We start from the raw sequence: 14,804 nt of genomic DNA on the forward strand, positions 1-14,804 counted from the left end.
CCTTAGAGATGGTCTCAAGAATTAGTGTGCCCTAAGATCTGAGGCATAAAAAGGACTTGATCTGACAACAGCTTTTCACAATCAAGAAGACTATGTTGTGCTTTACTAAAACAAAGGTTTTGGTGATAATAAAATGCTGAAATCTTCAGTGATTTGATTCCTAATAGTGTATTAGCAAATGGACCATAAATATACAAGAAAAAAGAAATGTAATAAAGGAAGCTTATAAATAAGACTTCTGTAGTCTCTCCTCAGTCAAAAATTGGATCTATTTCTAATGATCACATTAAATTTACTGATCCGTTTCAGGCCATGTAACGTTGATGACACATTCATTGTACCATCTTTAACATCAAATGACAGGAAAAGGTCAGCAGTCGATAAGAAAGGCCTAGAATAAAATCAGTGTCTCAGTGAAGTAAAAATTAAAAGCCAAAAGAAAGAATAGCTTTCTAGTTATTATTTTAAAATACTAAAAATCATATGTATCTCAACTGCTAATTATATTTTGTGGTTTATTTTCAGTTAACTCACGTGTTCCAATCTGATAAACTGCATAATTTTACTATCGCCTTAGTAACAATCATCTCAAAATGGTAGATTATGATAATTTTAGCATATTTTTACCTCTAGTTTACATTCATAATATCCATGAAATGATAGAAATTTAGAGGTGTTCTTAATTAAATTTAATAAGCATATTAAATTTAATGAATTACTAATTTATTAAATTTACTTTGGCCACTATACATCAAGGACTTCTTCAAATGGTTTCACAGATACATAGACAAATGAATAGACATAAATATATTGATATTTATAGATAAGTATACATCGACATATATATATCAATAACAAGAATGAAAGAAAAATTAATAGCATATACACAAATGACTAATATATAGTATGCTAGACCTAAGCCAAACATGGACATAAAACCTTTAAAAATATCTGTTTGCAGGCTGGGCACAGTGGCTCACACCTGTAATCCCAGCACTTTGGGAGGCCGAGGCCGGTGGATCACTTGAGGCCAGGATTTCGAGACCAGCCTGACTGACATGGTGAAACCCTGTCTCTACTAAAAATACAAAAATTAGCTGGGCATGGTGGCACATGCCTATAATCCCAGCTACTCGGGAGGCTGAGGCAAGAGAGTCGCTTGAACTTGGGAGGCAGAAGTTGCAGTGAGCCAAGATCGCCACTGCATTCCAGCCTGGGCAACAGAGCTAGACTCATCTAAAAAAAAAATCTATTTGCAAAAAAGTTAATATTTAAACTACAGATCATTTATATTTATTAACTTGTGTTAGTTACAACCAACCAATAATTGGCAACACACTGTGGGCCATGTTTATTTTACTATATGTTTTTTGAAAAGCAACTAAAATTAGAATGTGTATGTTAAATAAAAGACACTGAGCCTTAATTCATTTCTGCTCTATTATCAAATGAGTAATGTTTTACCAGGAGATCTTGCAGCATCATCCATCCTATAAATCACTACTGAATATCTACTATATTGCTAGAATTTTGTTTTTACTATGTAACATGATCTGTTTACTGAGCATGATGTTTTTAATAGATGCTCAGTGGAATGGTTATACCAAGAAGTTGTGAGTAGAGAGAATAATATTTAGCAGCAGCCAAATCAGAAAACTTCCAAATTTCTTAATAAAATTAAAGCTTTTGAAAGCTTAAATTTAGTATGTTGCAACTTTCTCCATTTGCCATCACCATGAAATTTTAGATATCAAAATATAATTCATTATATTTGGAATTAAAACATGATTTAGATTATATTTAACTCTAAGAAGTACTTTTTAATCTTAAAATGGCAATTAACTCCATGCCCTAAATTCAGCATTTATATGCTTTATATGATCATATCATACTAATAAAAAATGAAATGCATGGCAAGGTTTTGATGGAACCCTTGAAGAAACTGAGAAGGAGTTCAGTGGGGAAGTGACTTAGGACGTTCAGTGTGAGAAAGCAGCATTCTCTTATTAGAATGTTTCCTTCCCTCAAAGGCAGATAGAGATGACTCTCATCTTGGTTTCATTGGAACCTATTAAAATGTAGCTCTATGTTGAATAGAAACGAGTCTAGATTTGTGAACTAGGTAGACATTTGGTCACCAGAAAACTCTGTTGCATCTGCAAAGAGACCCACTGAAATAGATATCCCAAAAGACACTGTGTTTGTCAGTGTCATTTTCAGTTCCACTGGTGCATCATTCTTAATGTAATAGCTAATTTCACATTTGGTGCATTTTCCTGCATGTTTTGCAAATTGTCTTGAAGGGTTAAAGGGTAACAACTACTGCAGGAATCTTGAAATCTCAAAGGGAAAATGTTTTGGTTTCCAGGTTCAAGAATTGATTTAAATGAATCAATGCCAAACTGAATGCATAATTATTTCCAGAGCAAATTAAACTGAGTTTATCATCTGCATTTGGGTCACTTGCTGAAGGATTTATTTTTTGTTAACTAGCAAAACAGTTTGGGAGATTTCCTATGAAAAAACTTAAAATATTTTCCTCTAATTTAAGTAACTGCAAACCAAGGGTGACCTTGTATTACTGATTTCATTTTTAGGAATGGGATTAGGTACTTAAATCTGAGACAGATGTCTAAATTGAATGGCATTATCAGTGGCACAGACATATTAAACCAAAGTTTATTGTTATTAAAACTGATCAAGAGTCTGATATGCATGTTACCTGACTTCAAACTATACTGCAAGGCTACAGTAATAAAACAGCATGGTACTGGTACAAAGACAGGCACATAGACCAATGGAACAGAATACAGAGCCCAGAAATAAGGTCACACATCTACGACCATCTGATCTTTGATAAAGCTGACAAAAACAAGCAATGGGGAAAAGACTTCCTATTCAGTAAATGGTGCTGGGATAACTGGCTAGCCATATGCAGAAGAGTGAAGAATGGGCCCCTTCCTTACACCATACACAAAAATCAACTTAAGATGGATTAAAGACTTAAATGTAAAACCCAAAACTAAAAACCCTGGAAGACAACCTAGACAATACCATCCTGGACATAGCAACGGGCAAAGATTCCATGACAAACACACTAAAAGCAATCACAAAAAAAGCAAAAATTGACAAATGAGATCTAATTAAATTTAACAGCATGTGCACAGCAAAAGAAACTATCAACAGAGTAACCAGACAAACTACAGAATGGGAAAAATATTTGCAAACTACTCATCTGACAAAGGTCTAATATCCAGCATCTATAAGGAACTTAAACAAATTTACAAGAGAAAAGCAAACAGCCCCATTAAAATAAATGAAGAGACATGTCTCATAGGAAGATATACATGCAGCCAACAAGCATATGAAAAAAAGCTCAACATCACTGATCATTAGAGAAATGCAAATGAAAACCACAATGAAATAACATCTCACACCAATCAGAATGGCTATTATTAAAAAGTTAAAAAATAACAGATTGTTATTTTGAGGTTGTGGAGAAAAGGGAACACTTATACACTGTTGGTGGGAGTGTAAATTAGCTCAATCATTGTGGAAAGCACTATGATGATTCCGCAAAGAGCTAAAAGCTGAACTACCATTAGATCCAGCAATGCCATTACTGGGTATATACCCAGAAGAATATAAATCATTCTACCATAAAGACACATGCATGCAAACATTCACTGCAGTACTATACACAATGGCAAAAACATGGAGTCAATCTAAATGCCCATCAACGACAGATTGGATAAAGAAAATGTGGCACATACACACCATGAAATACTATGCAGCCATAAAAAGGAACAAAATCATGTCTTTTGCAGGAACATGGATGGAGCTGTAGGATATTATCTTTAGCAAACTAATGCAGGAATAGAAACCCAAATACCGCATGTTTTCACCTATATGTGGGAGTTAAATGATAAGAACTTACGAACACAAAGAAAGAAACAACCAGACACTGGGGTCTGCTTGAGCAGGGAGGGTGGGAGAAGGGAGAGAAGTAGAAAAGATAACTATTGGGTACAGGGCTTAATACCTGGGTGATGAAATAATCTGTACAACAAACCACTATGACATATGTTTATCTATGTAACAAATCTTCACATGTACTTCCAAACCTAAAATAAAATGTCAAAACCACCCCCCCAAAAACAAAAAACAAATGGACAAAAAAAGAGTTTGATATGGCTTAAACATAAGTTACTATAAAAATATAGGCATCATGATTTTCAGAAGAAATAAATTTCTTTTTAAATATTTTTGTCATTAAATTCATATAAATTTAAATTTTTTTTAACCTTACAACATTGGCAAATTTGTCACAAAATGATCATTCAATTTCTTTTATTCATTGAGATGTTAACCCAAATTTGGCATTCAATGACAGCCTAAAACTCTGAACCCAGCCATCCACTAACCAGCACTTTTAAACAATCCTTTACAATCTTTAATCAAAGCTATATTTTATGTTAAATAGTTTACCACTTTTACTGACCTAAACTTCGGGTATAATTGTTTGCTTTACTTCCTCCCTCGCTTTTCAAATATGGTTAACAAGTTATAAAATAATTTCTTTGCTTTTTTTGGTTTACTTTCTTAAGCTCAAAGGGCTTTACAAAACTTTCTTGCCTCAAATTTATTTATTGCAAACCTAAGACAAAAAAAATTGCAAAATGCATTTAATAATCTAGTGAAGGATTGCAACTTTGCCTGTTCATTGACACTATCTTTCCTAAGTTGATTAATTTTGTCTACTTTTTTTTTTTTGTTTTTGAGATGGTGTTTTGCTCTTGTTGCTCAGGCTGGAGTGCAATGGCGCGATCTTGGCTCACTGCAACCTCCACCTCCCAGGTTCAAGTGATTCTCCTGCCTCAGCCTCCAGAGTAGCTGGGATTACAGGCATGCGCCACCATGCCTGGCTAATTTTGTATTTTTAGTAGAGACGGAGTTTCTCCATGTTGGTCAAGTTGGTCTCGAACTCCCGACCTCAGGTGATCCACCCTCCTAGGCCTCCCAAAGTGCTGGATCTTGAACACCCGACCTCAGGTGGTCTGCCCTCCTAGGCCTCCCAAAGTGCTGGGATTACAGGCCTGAGCCACTGTGCCCGGCCTTTGTCTACTTTTTATACTAATAACAGTTTACATTTAATCTGTGACTGAGTTTGACATTTAAAAAATAATAAACAAAGTTTTCAATTGGACTCATCTGCAATTTTGTAATGTAGTAACTTTATACAAGTGACTTTCAAGACATGTGAACTTGGAAGCAGATCTGGGATCTGGATTAGACTCTGTGGCTACTAATTTGTTGGGTGAATTTACACTTGTTTACTCAGCTTTGTAAAGCTTCACTTACTTCATCTGTAAATTAAGTGAGTTGAACTAGATAATGTCTAAAGTATCTTCCTTCTCTGACATATTCACATTCTATTGTCTTAAACAATATGGTCATATTTACAGTCACAGTGACATACACAAAGGCAGATTTGATTCATGCTACTCTCTACTTTTGATTCTGTCCCCAGCGCACTCAAATGTGAACTTTTGCAATAACATTTTGGTCAAACTTGTTATGGAAGTTGACATGGTCTATCATAACCAATAAGGCAGGCAATATAGAATGAAAGTGGAGACCCAGCTTCAGGAGGGCTAAGACTGTAGCTTGTTATCAGGCATTTCTTACTCTTAGTCCAAACTTGATTCAACACCAGGAAAATGTTAAGGATCTGGGAGAAGGTGAGGAAACTCTGTACAAAACAGATTAGGATTTTTCTCTGTTAAAAAACTCTGTTACTACTCTATTACCTCTTCCCTTCTAGAGAGAATACTAGAAAGTGGCTGGAACATACAATGAGAATTGGGTTTTATTTTAAAATAACGATGTTATATTTTGTTGAAAGTTTTTATTTTAAAAATTATATTACATATTATAGGTGAGATAGTGATACTTCTAGTCAATATACTTTATAGTATTTGAAATTCATTCATTAATCTGCTCCTTTATTTAGTAATTGTTGAAAACATAGTCTGTGTCTTTTAGGTTCTAAGAACACTGGTGTACAAAAGGCAATCCAATTAGGAAAAAAACCAAATATCCTGTTGCAAAATGTAAAAGCAAATACATATAATCCCATTATTGAGCAAAATTTATATGTGTCATTGCTATGATCCATCACTTAAATTGTACTATCTGGACTTAAAACAAGAAGAGTATATTTCAGAAGGTATTGCTAATATCCCCACAAACATTTGAGATAAACCACAGCAAATAATAAGCATAGTGGAAAAAAACTTTCTTTTTAAAATTAATTTAATTTACTTTAATTCAATTTTAGATTCATGGGGTACATGTACATGTTGGTTACATGTATGTGTATATTGCATATTGCTGGGGACTGGGCTTCCAGGGTAGCCATTATCCAGATAGTGAACACTGTACTCAGTAGGTAGACATCTTTCTTTATGATTGTAAAACTTGTCACATAGAGCTGAACCTTTATTTGTAAGCAGACAAAATCTTAGCACTAACTTCTTGAAAAGGACCTATCTTCTTTTTTCAAATTGTTAGAAATTTTATAGAGATCTTTCCCTTTGATTATTAACTATTCACGTACTCATAAGTTGCTTTTTGCAGCCCATAGTCTTCTAAGTATTCATATTAAAAATAAAAATTCCTGTATCATGTTAGTTTCCATGTATTAGGTGAAGCCATTTCATTGCTAATGATGGCATGAGTTTAAAGGCAATAGTTGTAGAAAAATTAAACAATCAAAATATGTAGAGACTGGTCCATCTGGGCCACTAAATATTGCTTCTATCCATTATTTAGAAAGATATTTTAAAATAATTATACACATTTCGAATAATGGTATTGTAAGCAATTTGCTCTGCAAGGGGGCCTGTGATGATAGAATGATGTGCCTGGCTGCATATGGTAAGGTCTCAGGAAAGCAATCTCCAATAATATGGAAAATTTTATGGATTACATTGGATGATTCCAATGCTATCATGTAAGCCATGCTGTTATTTTATAAGTTAAGCTGGTTCTCAGCTATTAACATATGTTCGAGGGCAATAATTTTTTTAAAGACTTGAATTGCATTTGGGTAAATATATATTATTTCCCCATTCTTCAATCCATATAATGGGGGAAAAATCCAAGAAAATGCCTCCAGCAGATGTTGGAGCCGGAACAAGGCTCTTTTTTGATTATTGTGTTCTTTTAGAGTTAAGACATTTATGATTCAGTAAAATTATTAAACCAAAACAGGTATGGTTACTGGACATTTCAGGTTAAGACTTTTTCTGTTGTGTTTTATTCTCTCTTTCATTATCAGTAGTAATGATAGGCATATGCCGTTCAATGGGAAGATGACCATGATACCAAGTAGCTGTATGTTAAGCTGAAGTGAAGAGCTGGGAAATGCTGATAACAGGGAAAAAAGTCTTGTAAGGTTGTACAATCAACATGATAGAATAGCCCTGGAATGAGTTCTGAAAAGCCACAGTCCGTGAGGACTGCTGCCCAGACTAGGAGCCTTCAAACCCTGTAATTTCAAGGCTATCCGAAGACCTGCTGCTCTCTTTTCCTGGCTAACAAAACAAAACACCCCTTTGCAGCTCTTCCATAACTACAGATAACTAATTTCTACCATTAAAGTATTATTTTTATTATTTAAAATTTTTGATTCCTCTCACATACAAACATCTCTAGAAGAGAAAACACATTAAGACAAGGTTTGCAAACTCAACACCTACTCAGACCAATAGGTTGGGAGTAAGGCAAGGCAAAATGGTGGAGACTGTAGAAAAGCTGTATAAACAGCTCCAAATCTACTCCCAGACACAGCCAAATACCCTCATAAATCCAAATGTTTTATATAAATTTTACAAATTTTTAAATGCTAGTCACAAATTTTAGAAATATCCTGTACCTGCCAAACTGTACATACCTGCCGATTTGCTGGGTTAGTTGAAGCTGTCCTATGGGCTGTATGGGGCTACTTAAATCATCTCTCAGAAGTTAGGAGAGCGGCACGTTAATCTCAAGTCTGCTCTCCTGAATGGCCTTGGAAGATTCAGCTAAAATGTAAGCTTCCTGAAATCTGAGTTGACATCTCTATTTTAGTTAGTATTCCAAAATGAAACAGAAGGCACGCTCAGAATCAGTTAGGGAGGACTTATTTACAAGGAAACTAATCATAAAAGTCTGGATGGGGAAAGCACAGGGCAGAGCACAGAAGCCCAGGGCCAGCAACAGCAAAGCTGTCACCACCCCAAGCCCTACAAAAATGAGGGATGAGTTGAGGTGATGCCTGGAAGGTGAGAGCACACAGGGAGAGAAGCAGTGAGCTGTGGTCAGTCAGAGGAACCTGCAAAGCGAAGGGGCCAGGGGAGTAATAACTTTGTCACCTTCCTTCCTTCTTCCAATTGACCTCCTGCCAGAGCTCCCCCTTGGCTGGGAGCTGGTGAATGTAACCCATACAGATCAGCCTTGGGCTTACCTTTCTTGAAAGAGTGTATTGCATTCAGTTGGCATTGAATTATTATAGAATCTCGTTTTGTTTTTCATTTCAAAAGGTAGATATTAAAATGCCCTCCAAAGTCCCTTTCAACATCAATCTTCTCACTTAATTACTTTATACTTGAGATGAAATCTGAAAGAGAAAATTTGGGAGAAATTCTGAGAGCTTTGAATGTCTTACACTGAAGTCAGATATCGTGTACTTCAAGAAACAAATAAACCTAAATTAAAGCCAAAAAAGACATGAAAACTGAGGATTTTTTTTTCCACAGTATCATCATGTAGCCTATGAAAAACAGGAGAATGTTAAGCATAGATCCCTGTGTACTCTGAGGATTTTTCACTTGTTTACATTCTAGAGTCGGGATAGGATTTGGCTGCTTGGGGAGGGTGTTTTTATTTTTGTTTGAGAGATAGGTGTCTTGCTATGTTGTCCAAGCTGGCCTCAAACTCCTAGGCTCAAGTGATCTTCCTGCTTTAGCCTCTCCAGTAGCTGAGACTACAGGTGTGAGCCACCACACCTGGCGGCTGCTTGTTTTTGTTATTAATGTTGTTAGAGGTTTTAATAACAACCATGTCATTAGAATATGCAGTGATTGGTGAATGATTAAATGCACAATTTCTATTTGAGGGTTTGTTTCAAAATGGTCACTCAAGCTTTGGAACAAGACATTTATTGAATAGAAACAATATACTTTAGAAGTCCATGAAAAATTAACCGAGAACAATGACTCATCAACTATGTTAATACTCACCAAAAGGCATTATCTAGAACACAAATAAATAGTATGCTAGGCTTTTCCCTCATCCTAGAAAAAGGAAGCATTTGAATCTTGGAGCTTTTAAGTTTGGCTGCCATTGTAATCCATGGTAAGAGTAAAAAGCCAGAACTAAAACTTTAGGGTGGAAGGTTTATAGCTTAGAGGTAGAGTAGCTGCTTAACTCCTACATGATTTCAAAACCTGTAACTGTAACCCATTCACTTTGTACCCTCCAGCAGTCATCATCATGACCCATGCACCACACAAAGTTGTAGAAGGACATCACTAGGGTTCCACATGCAGCTGGTCTCCTCCTGTGGGACAGTGATGATCATATCACAGTTTCACAGAGTGGGACAGATCCAGGGAATGATGACAGCAGTGTGCCAAGCCACTTTAGATACACATCAAAGCCAGTCTTGAAACTTGGCATAGGTGTAGAATGATGGCAAATGAAGCACGCGGCTTTCAGAATTTCAAATACTCACTCTAAGGGGAAAGTACTGCATAGAAAAGATGATGAGACAGAATGAACAGCTGTGCCAGGCTTTGCTTCCTGGTTACACTGCCGAGCAGTCTTCAGATGTACAAAGGAGAAAAAGCACTGCCAACTTTGCAATTTCTTCTTCACCTACATCTGATTGGATAGAAATAACAACTTTGTAATTGGAATAGTTCCCTTTTCCTCTTATTCCATTCCCTTAACTTCAAAGGCCATATGTTAAGCTTAATCCATTTATGGTAATATTACTTGATCAAAATAAAGGCTCTAGAATGCTGGAATCTTAGGAATCAGAACACACACACAAAGTTTAAATGAGGCCGGGTATGGTGGCTCACGCCTGTAATCCTAGCACTTTGGGAGGCTGAGGTGGGCAGATCACAAGGTCAGGAGATCAAGACCATCCTGGCTAACACGGTGAAACCCCATCTCTACTAAAAAATACAAAAAATTAGCCGGATGTGGTGGCGGGCGCCTGTAGTCCCAGCTACTCCGGAGAATGGCGTGAACCCAGGAAGCGGAGCTTGCAGTGAGCTGAGATCGCGCCACTGCCCTCCAGCCTGGAAGGGAGAGCCAGACTCTGTCTCAAAAAAAAAAAAAAAAAAAAGTTTAAATGAGAAATTCATGGAAACCTTACTTGTATTTTATTTGGCATATTACTAGATAGTAGTGCATTGTAGTGAAGAGTATAGGTACTGAATGAAGCCAGATACCTAGATTTGAGTCCTGGCCTTGCCACTTAATAGTTGATTACTTTGAGCAATATATGCCTGAATTTCCTCATCTGTAAAAGGGATAATTATGTCTACCTTAGAAGAGTTAACATTTGTAAGAGCTCATATCATTAGTTTTTACTGCTATTATTATTATGTGTCTTAAGTTGAGATTAGCTATTTGAGTGAGGGAAAATGTCCACTTGAATAGGGAGTTTATCTTCTCCAAGTCCTGGCTGCAGAAAGTAGGCTCAGAGCAGGATAGTGAGAAGCAGAGGAAAGAAGGAAGAGTTCAAAAGAAAGGAAGATTTGAGGTGAAATACCGAAGTATCTTTTGGAGGACATTCTGGACTGATGTTTTTAATTTTAAATAAAGATAAAAAGCTTTGGCCTTGTGTTAGTTTTCCAAGAGGGAGTTTTTCTTTTACTGTAACCATGCCTTTATTTATTCTCTTTTTGAATCATCTTAAGCTTTCTTTTCTTGGCTATGTTGTCATTTCCCATTTATTTCATGTATTTGTGTAACACAAAAATTGATATAAGAAACATTTTTTACACATTTATTCTTTTACTGTACTTGCCTACTTTACCAGTATATCACTTCAGGGCTCACGCTCTTGTCTGTTGCTTCTACAAAAGAAACAAATGCAGCTTCATTCCTGTTTTTTATAATGCCAACAAAATATATTAATCCAATACTAAATGTTCATATTACTGCTTTATTCTGTTTTTTTTTCCCTTTTATTATTGATGTTAACTGATGGGTTGTTACTCCTTAAGGTCAGTGTCTAATTTTAAACAAGTTCTTCCCAAGAAAAAAGGAATTTTGAGCACCTCTCCCCATGTATCTTTTATTCATTTATTTATAATTATATAACCATGTTAATTTATGTACATTATGAAATACACATTTAAAATCAGATATTGAATGAGACAAAATTGAATACAAATTTTCTCCCTACACTTCAATAGTTTATTAAAGCTTAAAAAATAATAATGATACTAGTGTGGTCTAAATGTCTGTGTCTCCCCAAAATTCATACATTAAAATCGAATCCCCAAGGTGATAGTATTAGGAAATAGGGCCTATGGGAAGTGATTAAGTTATGAGGGCTCTAACCTCATGAATGGGATTACTGAACTTATAAAACAGACTCCAGAGAGCTAGCTATTCCCTTCAGTCATGTGAGGACAACTAGAGGTTCCATCCGTGGGGAATAGCCCTTCACCAGACATCAAATCTGCTAGCGCAGATTTTATCTTAGACTTCTCAGTCTCCAGAACTGTGAGAAATAAATGTTTGTTGTTTATAAGCCACCCAGTTTATGGTTTTTTTGTTATAGCAGCCTGAATAGATTAAGGCAAATATAAAGGAAGAAGAATATGAAACAAGTAAACTTGGCTACATTATTTGAAAATAATAAACCACACATAATTTTGGAAAACGTGTAAGATTTTATAGTGTCTATCTGAACTATATTTCGAAGCATTTCTGGCACATTTCTCAAGTCACTGTTACTACTGCCCTTAAGTGATCTGTGCCATCAGCACTTGAACAGTACAAATTATAGTTTCCTATAATCACAACCTGATTAATCCTTCCCTTATTTACTAGTTTCTTTGACATATATTTTTCTTCTACATGCCAAGATGGTTTTATGGAGTAAAATCCAGAAGACAATATGAATGAAAATAAAATATTTAATATCATTCCAAAAGGCAATGGCAAAATTCCAGGAAAATATTTCCTGCTATATGTGGAAATATATTTTATTCTTGGTGTCACAAGAGGATATTTAGAAGAAGTATAAATAGAGGCTTTGTTGCTACAGATTCTTTCAGCATAGTTTCCTGGTATAAAGGTAATAAACCATTTTTATGCCAGTATACTCTTTATATGCTTGGCAAATTTGCTTGATAGCCTTTAGAAACTTTATATCCTCAATTAATGGCTTCATTTAATATGAATATTAATTCTTCACTTGTGTCTTTTTTATACGGGAAAAGGAAGAAGGCACACTGGGAACATTAGAAGTTTTGTGTCTATAGATGAAAAAACTTTGTTTCTTTTTTCTTTTCTATACGAGAAATAAAGTATAATTTCATAATTTTGAAATAGTATCTAGCTTTTTTCTTTTCTGTTTTGTGTTTGTTTTCCATAGGAAAACCCATTGTTATATAAAGATTAAACCAGGCTTGATTAGTAAGCAGTTGCTATTACAACAGTACATGTAAACCTTAGAATAACAATCAAACTCTATTGGAATGGAAATAGAAATATTATTATTACTGGATGACCATATCATCTATTGCCTGTATTACCTCAGCTGCACAATTGAGCTCTTAATTGCACTAGTCTTTAGGTGCAACATTTTTTTCTTTAATTAGATTGGAATTTCTTGGAGGGGTAGACAATGTTTTGTATCATCTGTGCAGCTCTTTAATAATAGGTTGATACCCTCTTAACAAGGAAGAATTTTATTCTTGTTTTTCCAAAGCATAGAATCCTCAAGTAGGTGAGGAAGTTGGGGCTGTTGCTTTTGAGACCCTCAGATAGCAAGATGGCCAGAAGTGTCATGTCTTATTCTTCCCACCACGGGAAATGTCCCACAAGCCATGGCAAGGAGGCCTGGCTGCAGCTCCACCTTCCTGTTGATGCTGGGCCATGCAGTCAACTCCTGAGTCCTGGTTGGCTGGGATCCCTTTGTAATAGGTGACTGCTAAATAGGCAGTTGTGAATTAATCAACAGAAAGGTTAGGTGTTGGTTAGATTTGCTAGAAGAGGGAATACAGCATGTGTCGGGGATATCTGAAAAGTCTTTTTCATGTGGATGATATTTTCCCTTATTTTCTTAACACGCTTTCCCAACTTTTTTTCAAAATCATTGTCTCAGCTCAGTGTGGCATTCCCAATTCTCCATTGTATTTCTTGATTCTGTAATTCAGTCCTTTAAGGGGGTGAAATCAGCATCCCAGGCAGGGTTTTGAAACTCAGACAGATGACTAGTTACAGTGCATACACACTGTCCTTCACACAAAGAATCATTGTCTAATAAAACAGAAAAATCTCAACAATGTGGATAAAACAAAGTAGGTTTTTGTGAAAGTCTCATTGATTCATCTTCTCTTTGATATGGTTCTCATATGTCAAATAGGGTTTTAGGGCTAGTTGAGTCAGGCAGTTATATTATGATTGTTTTACTCCTTTTTTCTTGGTCCTAAGCTTCTTTCAATAATGCTCATAAATTATTTTGCAAGCCACAGCCAAAAAAGGCAACAATATTGACATATTCTTTTAACTTGACGAACCTTGACAGAGCATAGACAAGCTCTCTACTTTAGCCATGATATAATAATTTAATTTGTTTTTTCTTGAATAAATTGTCTTTTTCCACTCCAAATGGGACCTGAGATTTAATGGCCCCTGGCAACGACCTATGGTGAGTAAATAGTTTACTCTTACACAAAATCTAGCTTAATTCTAGAAAGACAGAAAATGGCCCATAAAATGTGTCAGCAATAAGATCAGAGAAGCAGAAAATATTCTCAAATTCTATTCTTAACCCCATCTCTGAGCCACGAAGACTTGATAAAAGTCATTGTTTCACCTCCATTTCTTCATTTTGGTTAAACTGTGTTATTTGTGGAGAAGAATCATGCATATTATTTATTACCATAGGTTATATGATATAGTTGTTATGTGACAGGGACTGTCATATTGGCTGTGGTTAAATTGATTCTGTGTAGTATCAACTGAAATAAATAAGTCCAAAGGCAAAATATATCAATTGAAATATAAATATATTCTAAATTTTTCTATTTCAATTGAAAATAGAATGAAATAGAAGAGAAACATATTCTATTTCAATTGCATTATATTTTGACTTTGGTTTTATTTATCAAGACTAAGAATCCTGAACCTAATACTGAAGGGGGAGGCATAATCCACAAGAAGAAAAACTTAGTTAAAACCACAGGAAAACGATGTAGAGATAGCCTACAATGTGCTTATATGAAGTCTGAGTTCTTAAAACCTTTTCCGAGGAAGGACATTGCCCACAGACAAGGAGACTGGGATTGAAAAGAATGCATCCCCTATTACTTAGGGCAGTGGTCCTCAAACTGTGCTTTCCAAATCAGAAGCCTCAGTCTCAAGTAAGAACTTGTTAAAAACTCAAATTCTGTGGTCCCTCTCCAGACACACTGAATCAGAAAATGATTCGGAAAATGATGTGCTTTAACAACACCTTCAAGTGATTCTCATGACACTTCAAGGTGAGGCCCACTAGCTTAGTGTAA

General features: G+C 35.6%; 1 protein-coding gene across 2 annotated transcripts in view; it reads right to left on the reverse strand.

The window, feature by feature from the left end:
- The window catches only part of LOC129479438 (uncharacterized), a 50,924-nt gene that overhangs the window by 10,921 nt on the left and 25,199 nt on the right, over positions 1 to 14,804 (reverse strand). The window contains exons 6-7 of one of the 2 annotated variants that reach the window (XM_063637050.1): positions 11,087 to 11,135; positions 7,958 to 8,662 (exon numbers count right to left, since the gene is read on the reverse strand). The exons of the other annotated variant lie outside the window; for it this stretch is intronic. Of the exons in view, the coding sequence (XP_063493120.1) occupies positions 11,108 to 11,135 (28 nt within the window). The 3' untranslated portion in view covers positions 7,958 to 8,662; positions 11,087 to 11,107. The remainder of the gene's footprint in view (positions 1 to 7,957; positions 8,663 to 11,086; positions 11,136 to 14,804) is intronic. 2 annotated transcript variants of the gene reach the window in all.

The sequence above is a fragment of the Symphalangus syndactylus genome, chromosome 3, assembly GCF_028878055.3.
Source record: "Symphalangus syndactylus isolate Jambi chromosome 3, NHGRI_mSymSyn1-v2.1_pri, whole genome shotgun sequence".
In the NCBI taxonomy this organism is placed as follows: Eukaryota; Metazoa; Chordata; class Mammalia; order Primates; family Hylobatidae; genus Symphalangus; species Symphalangus syndactylus.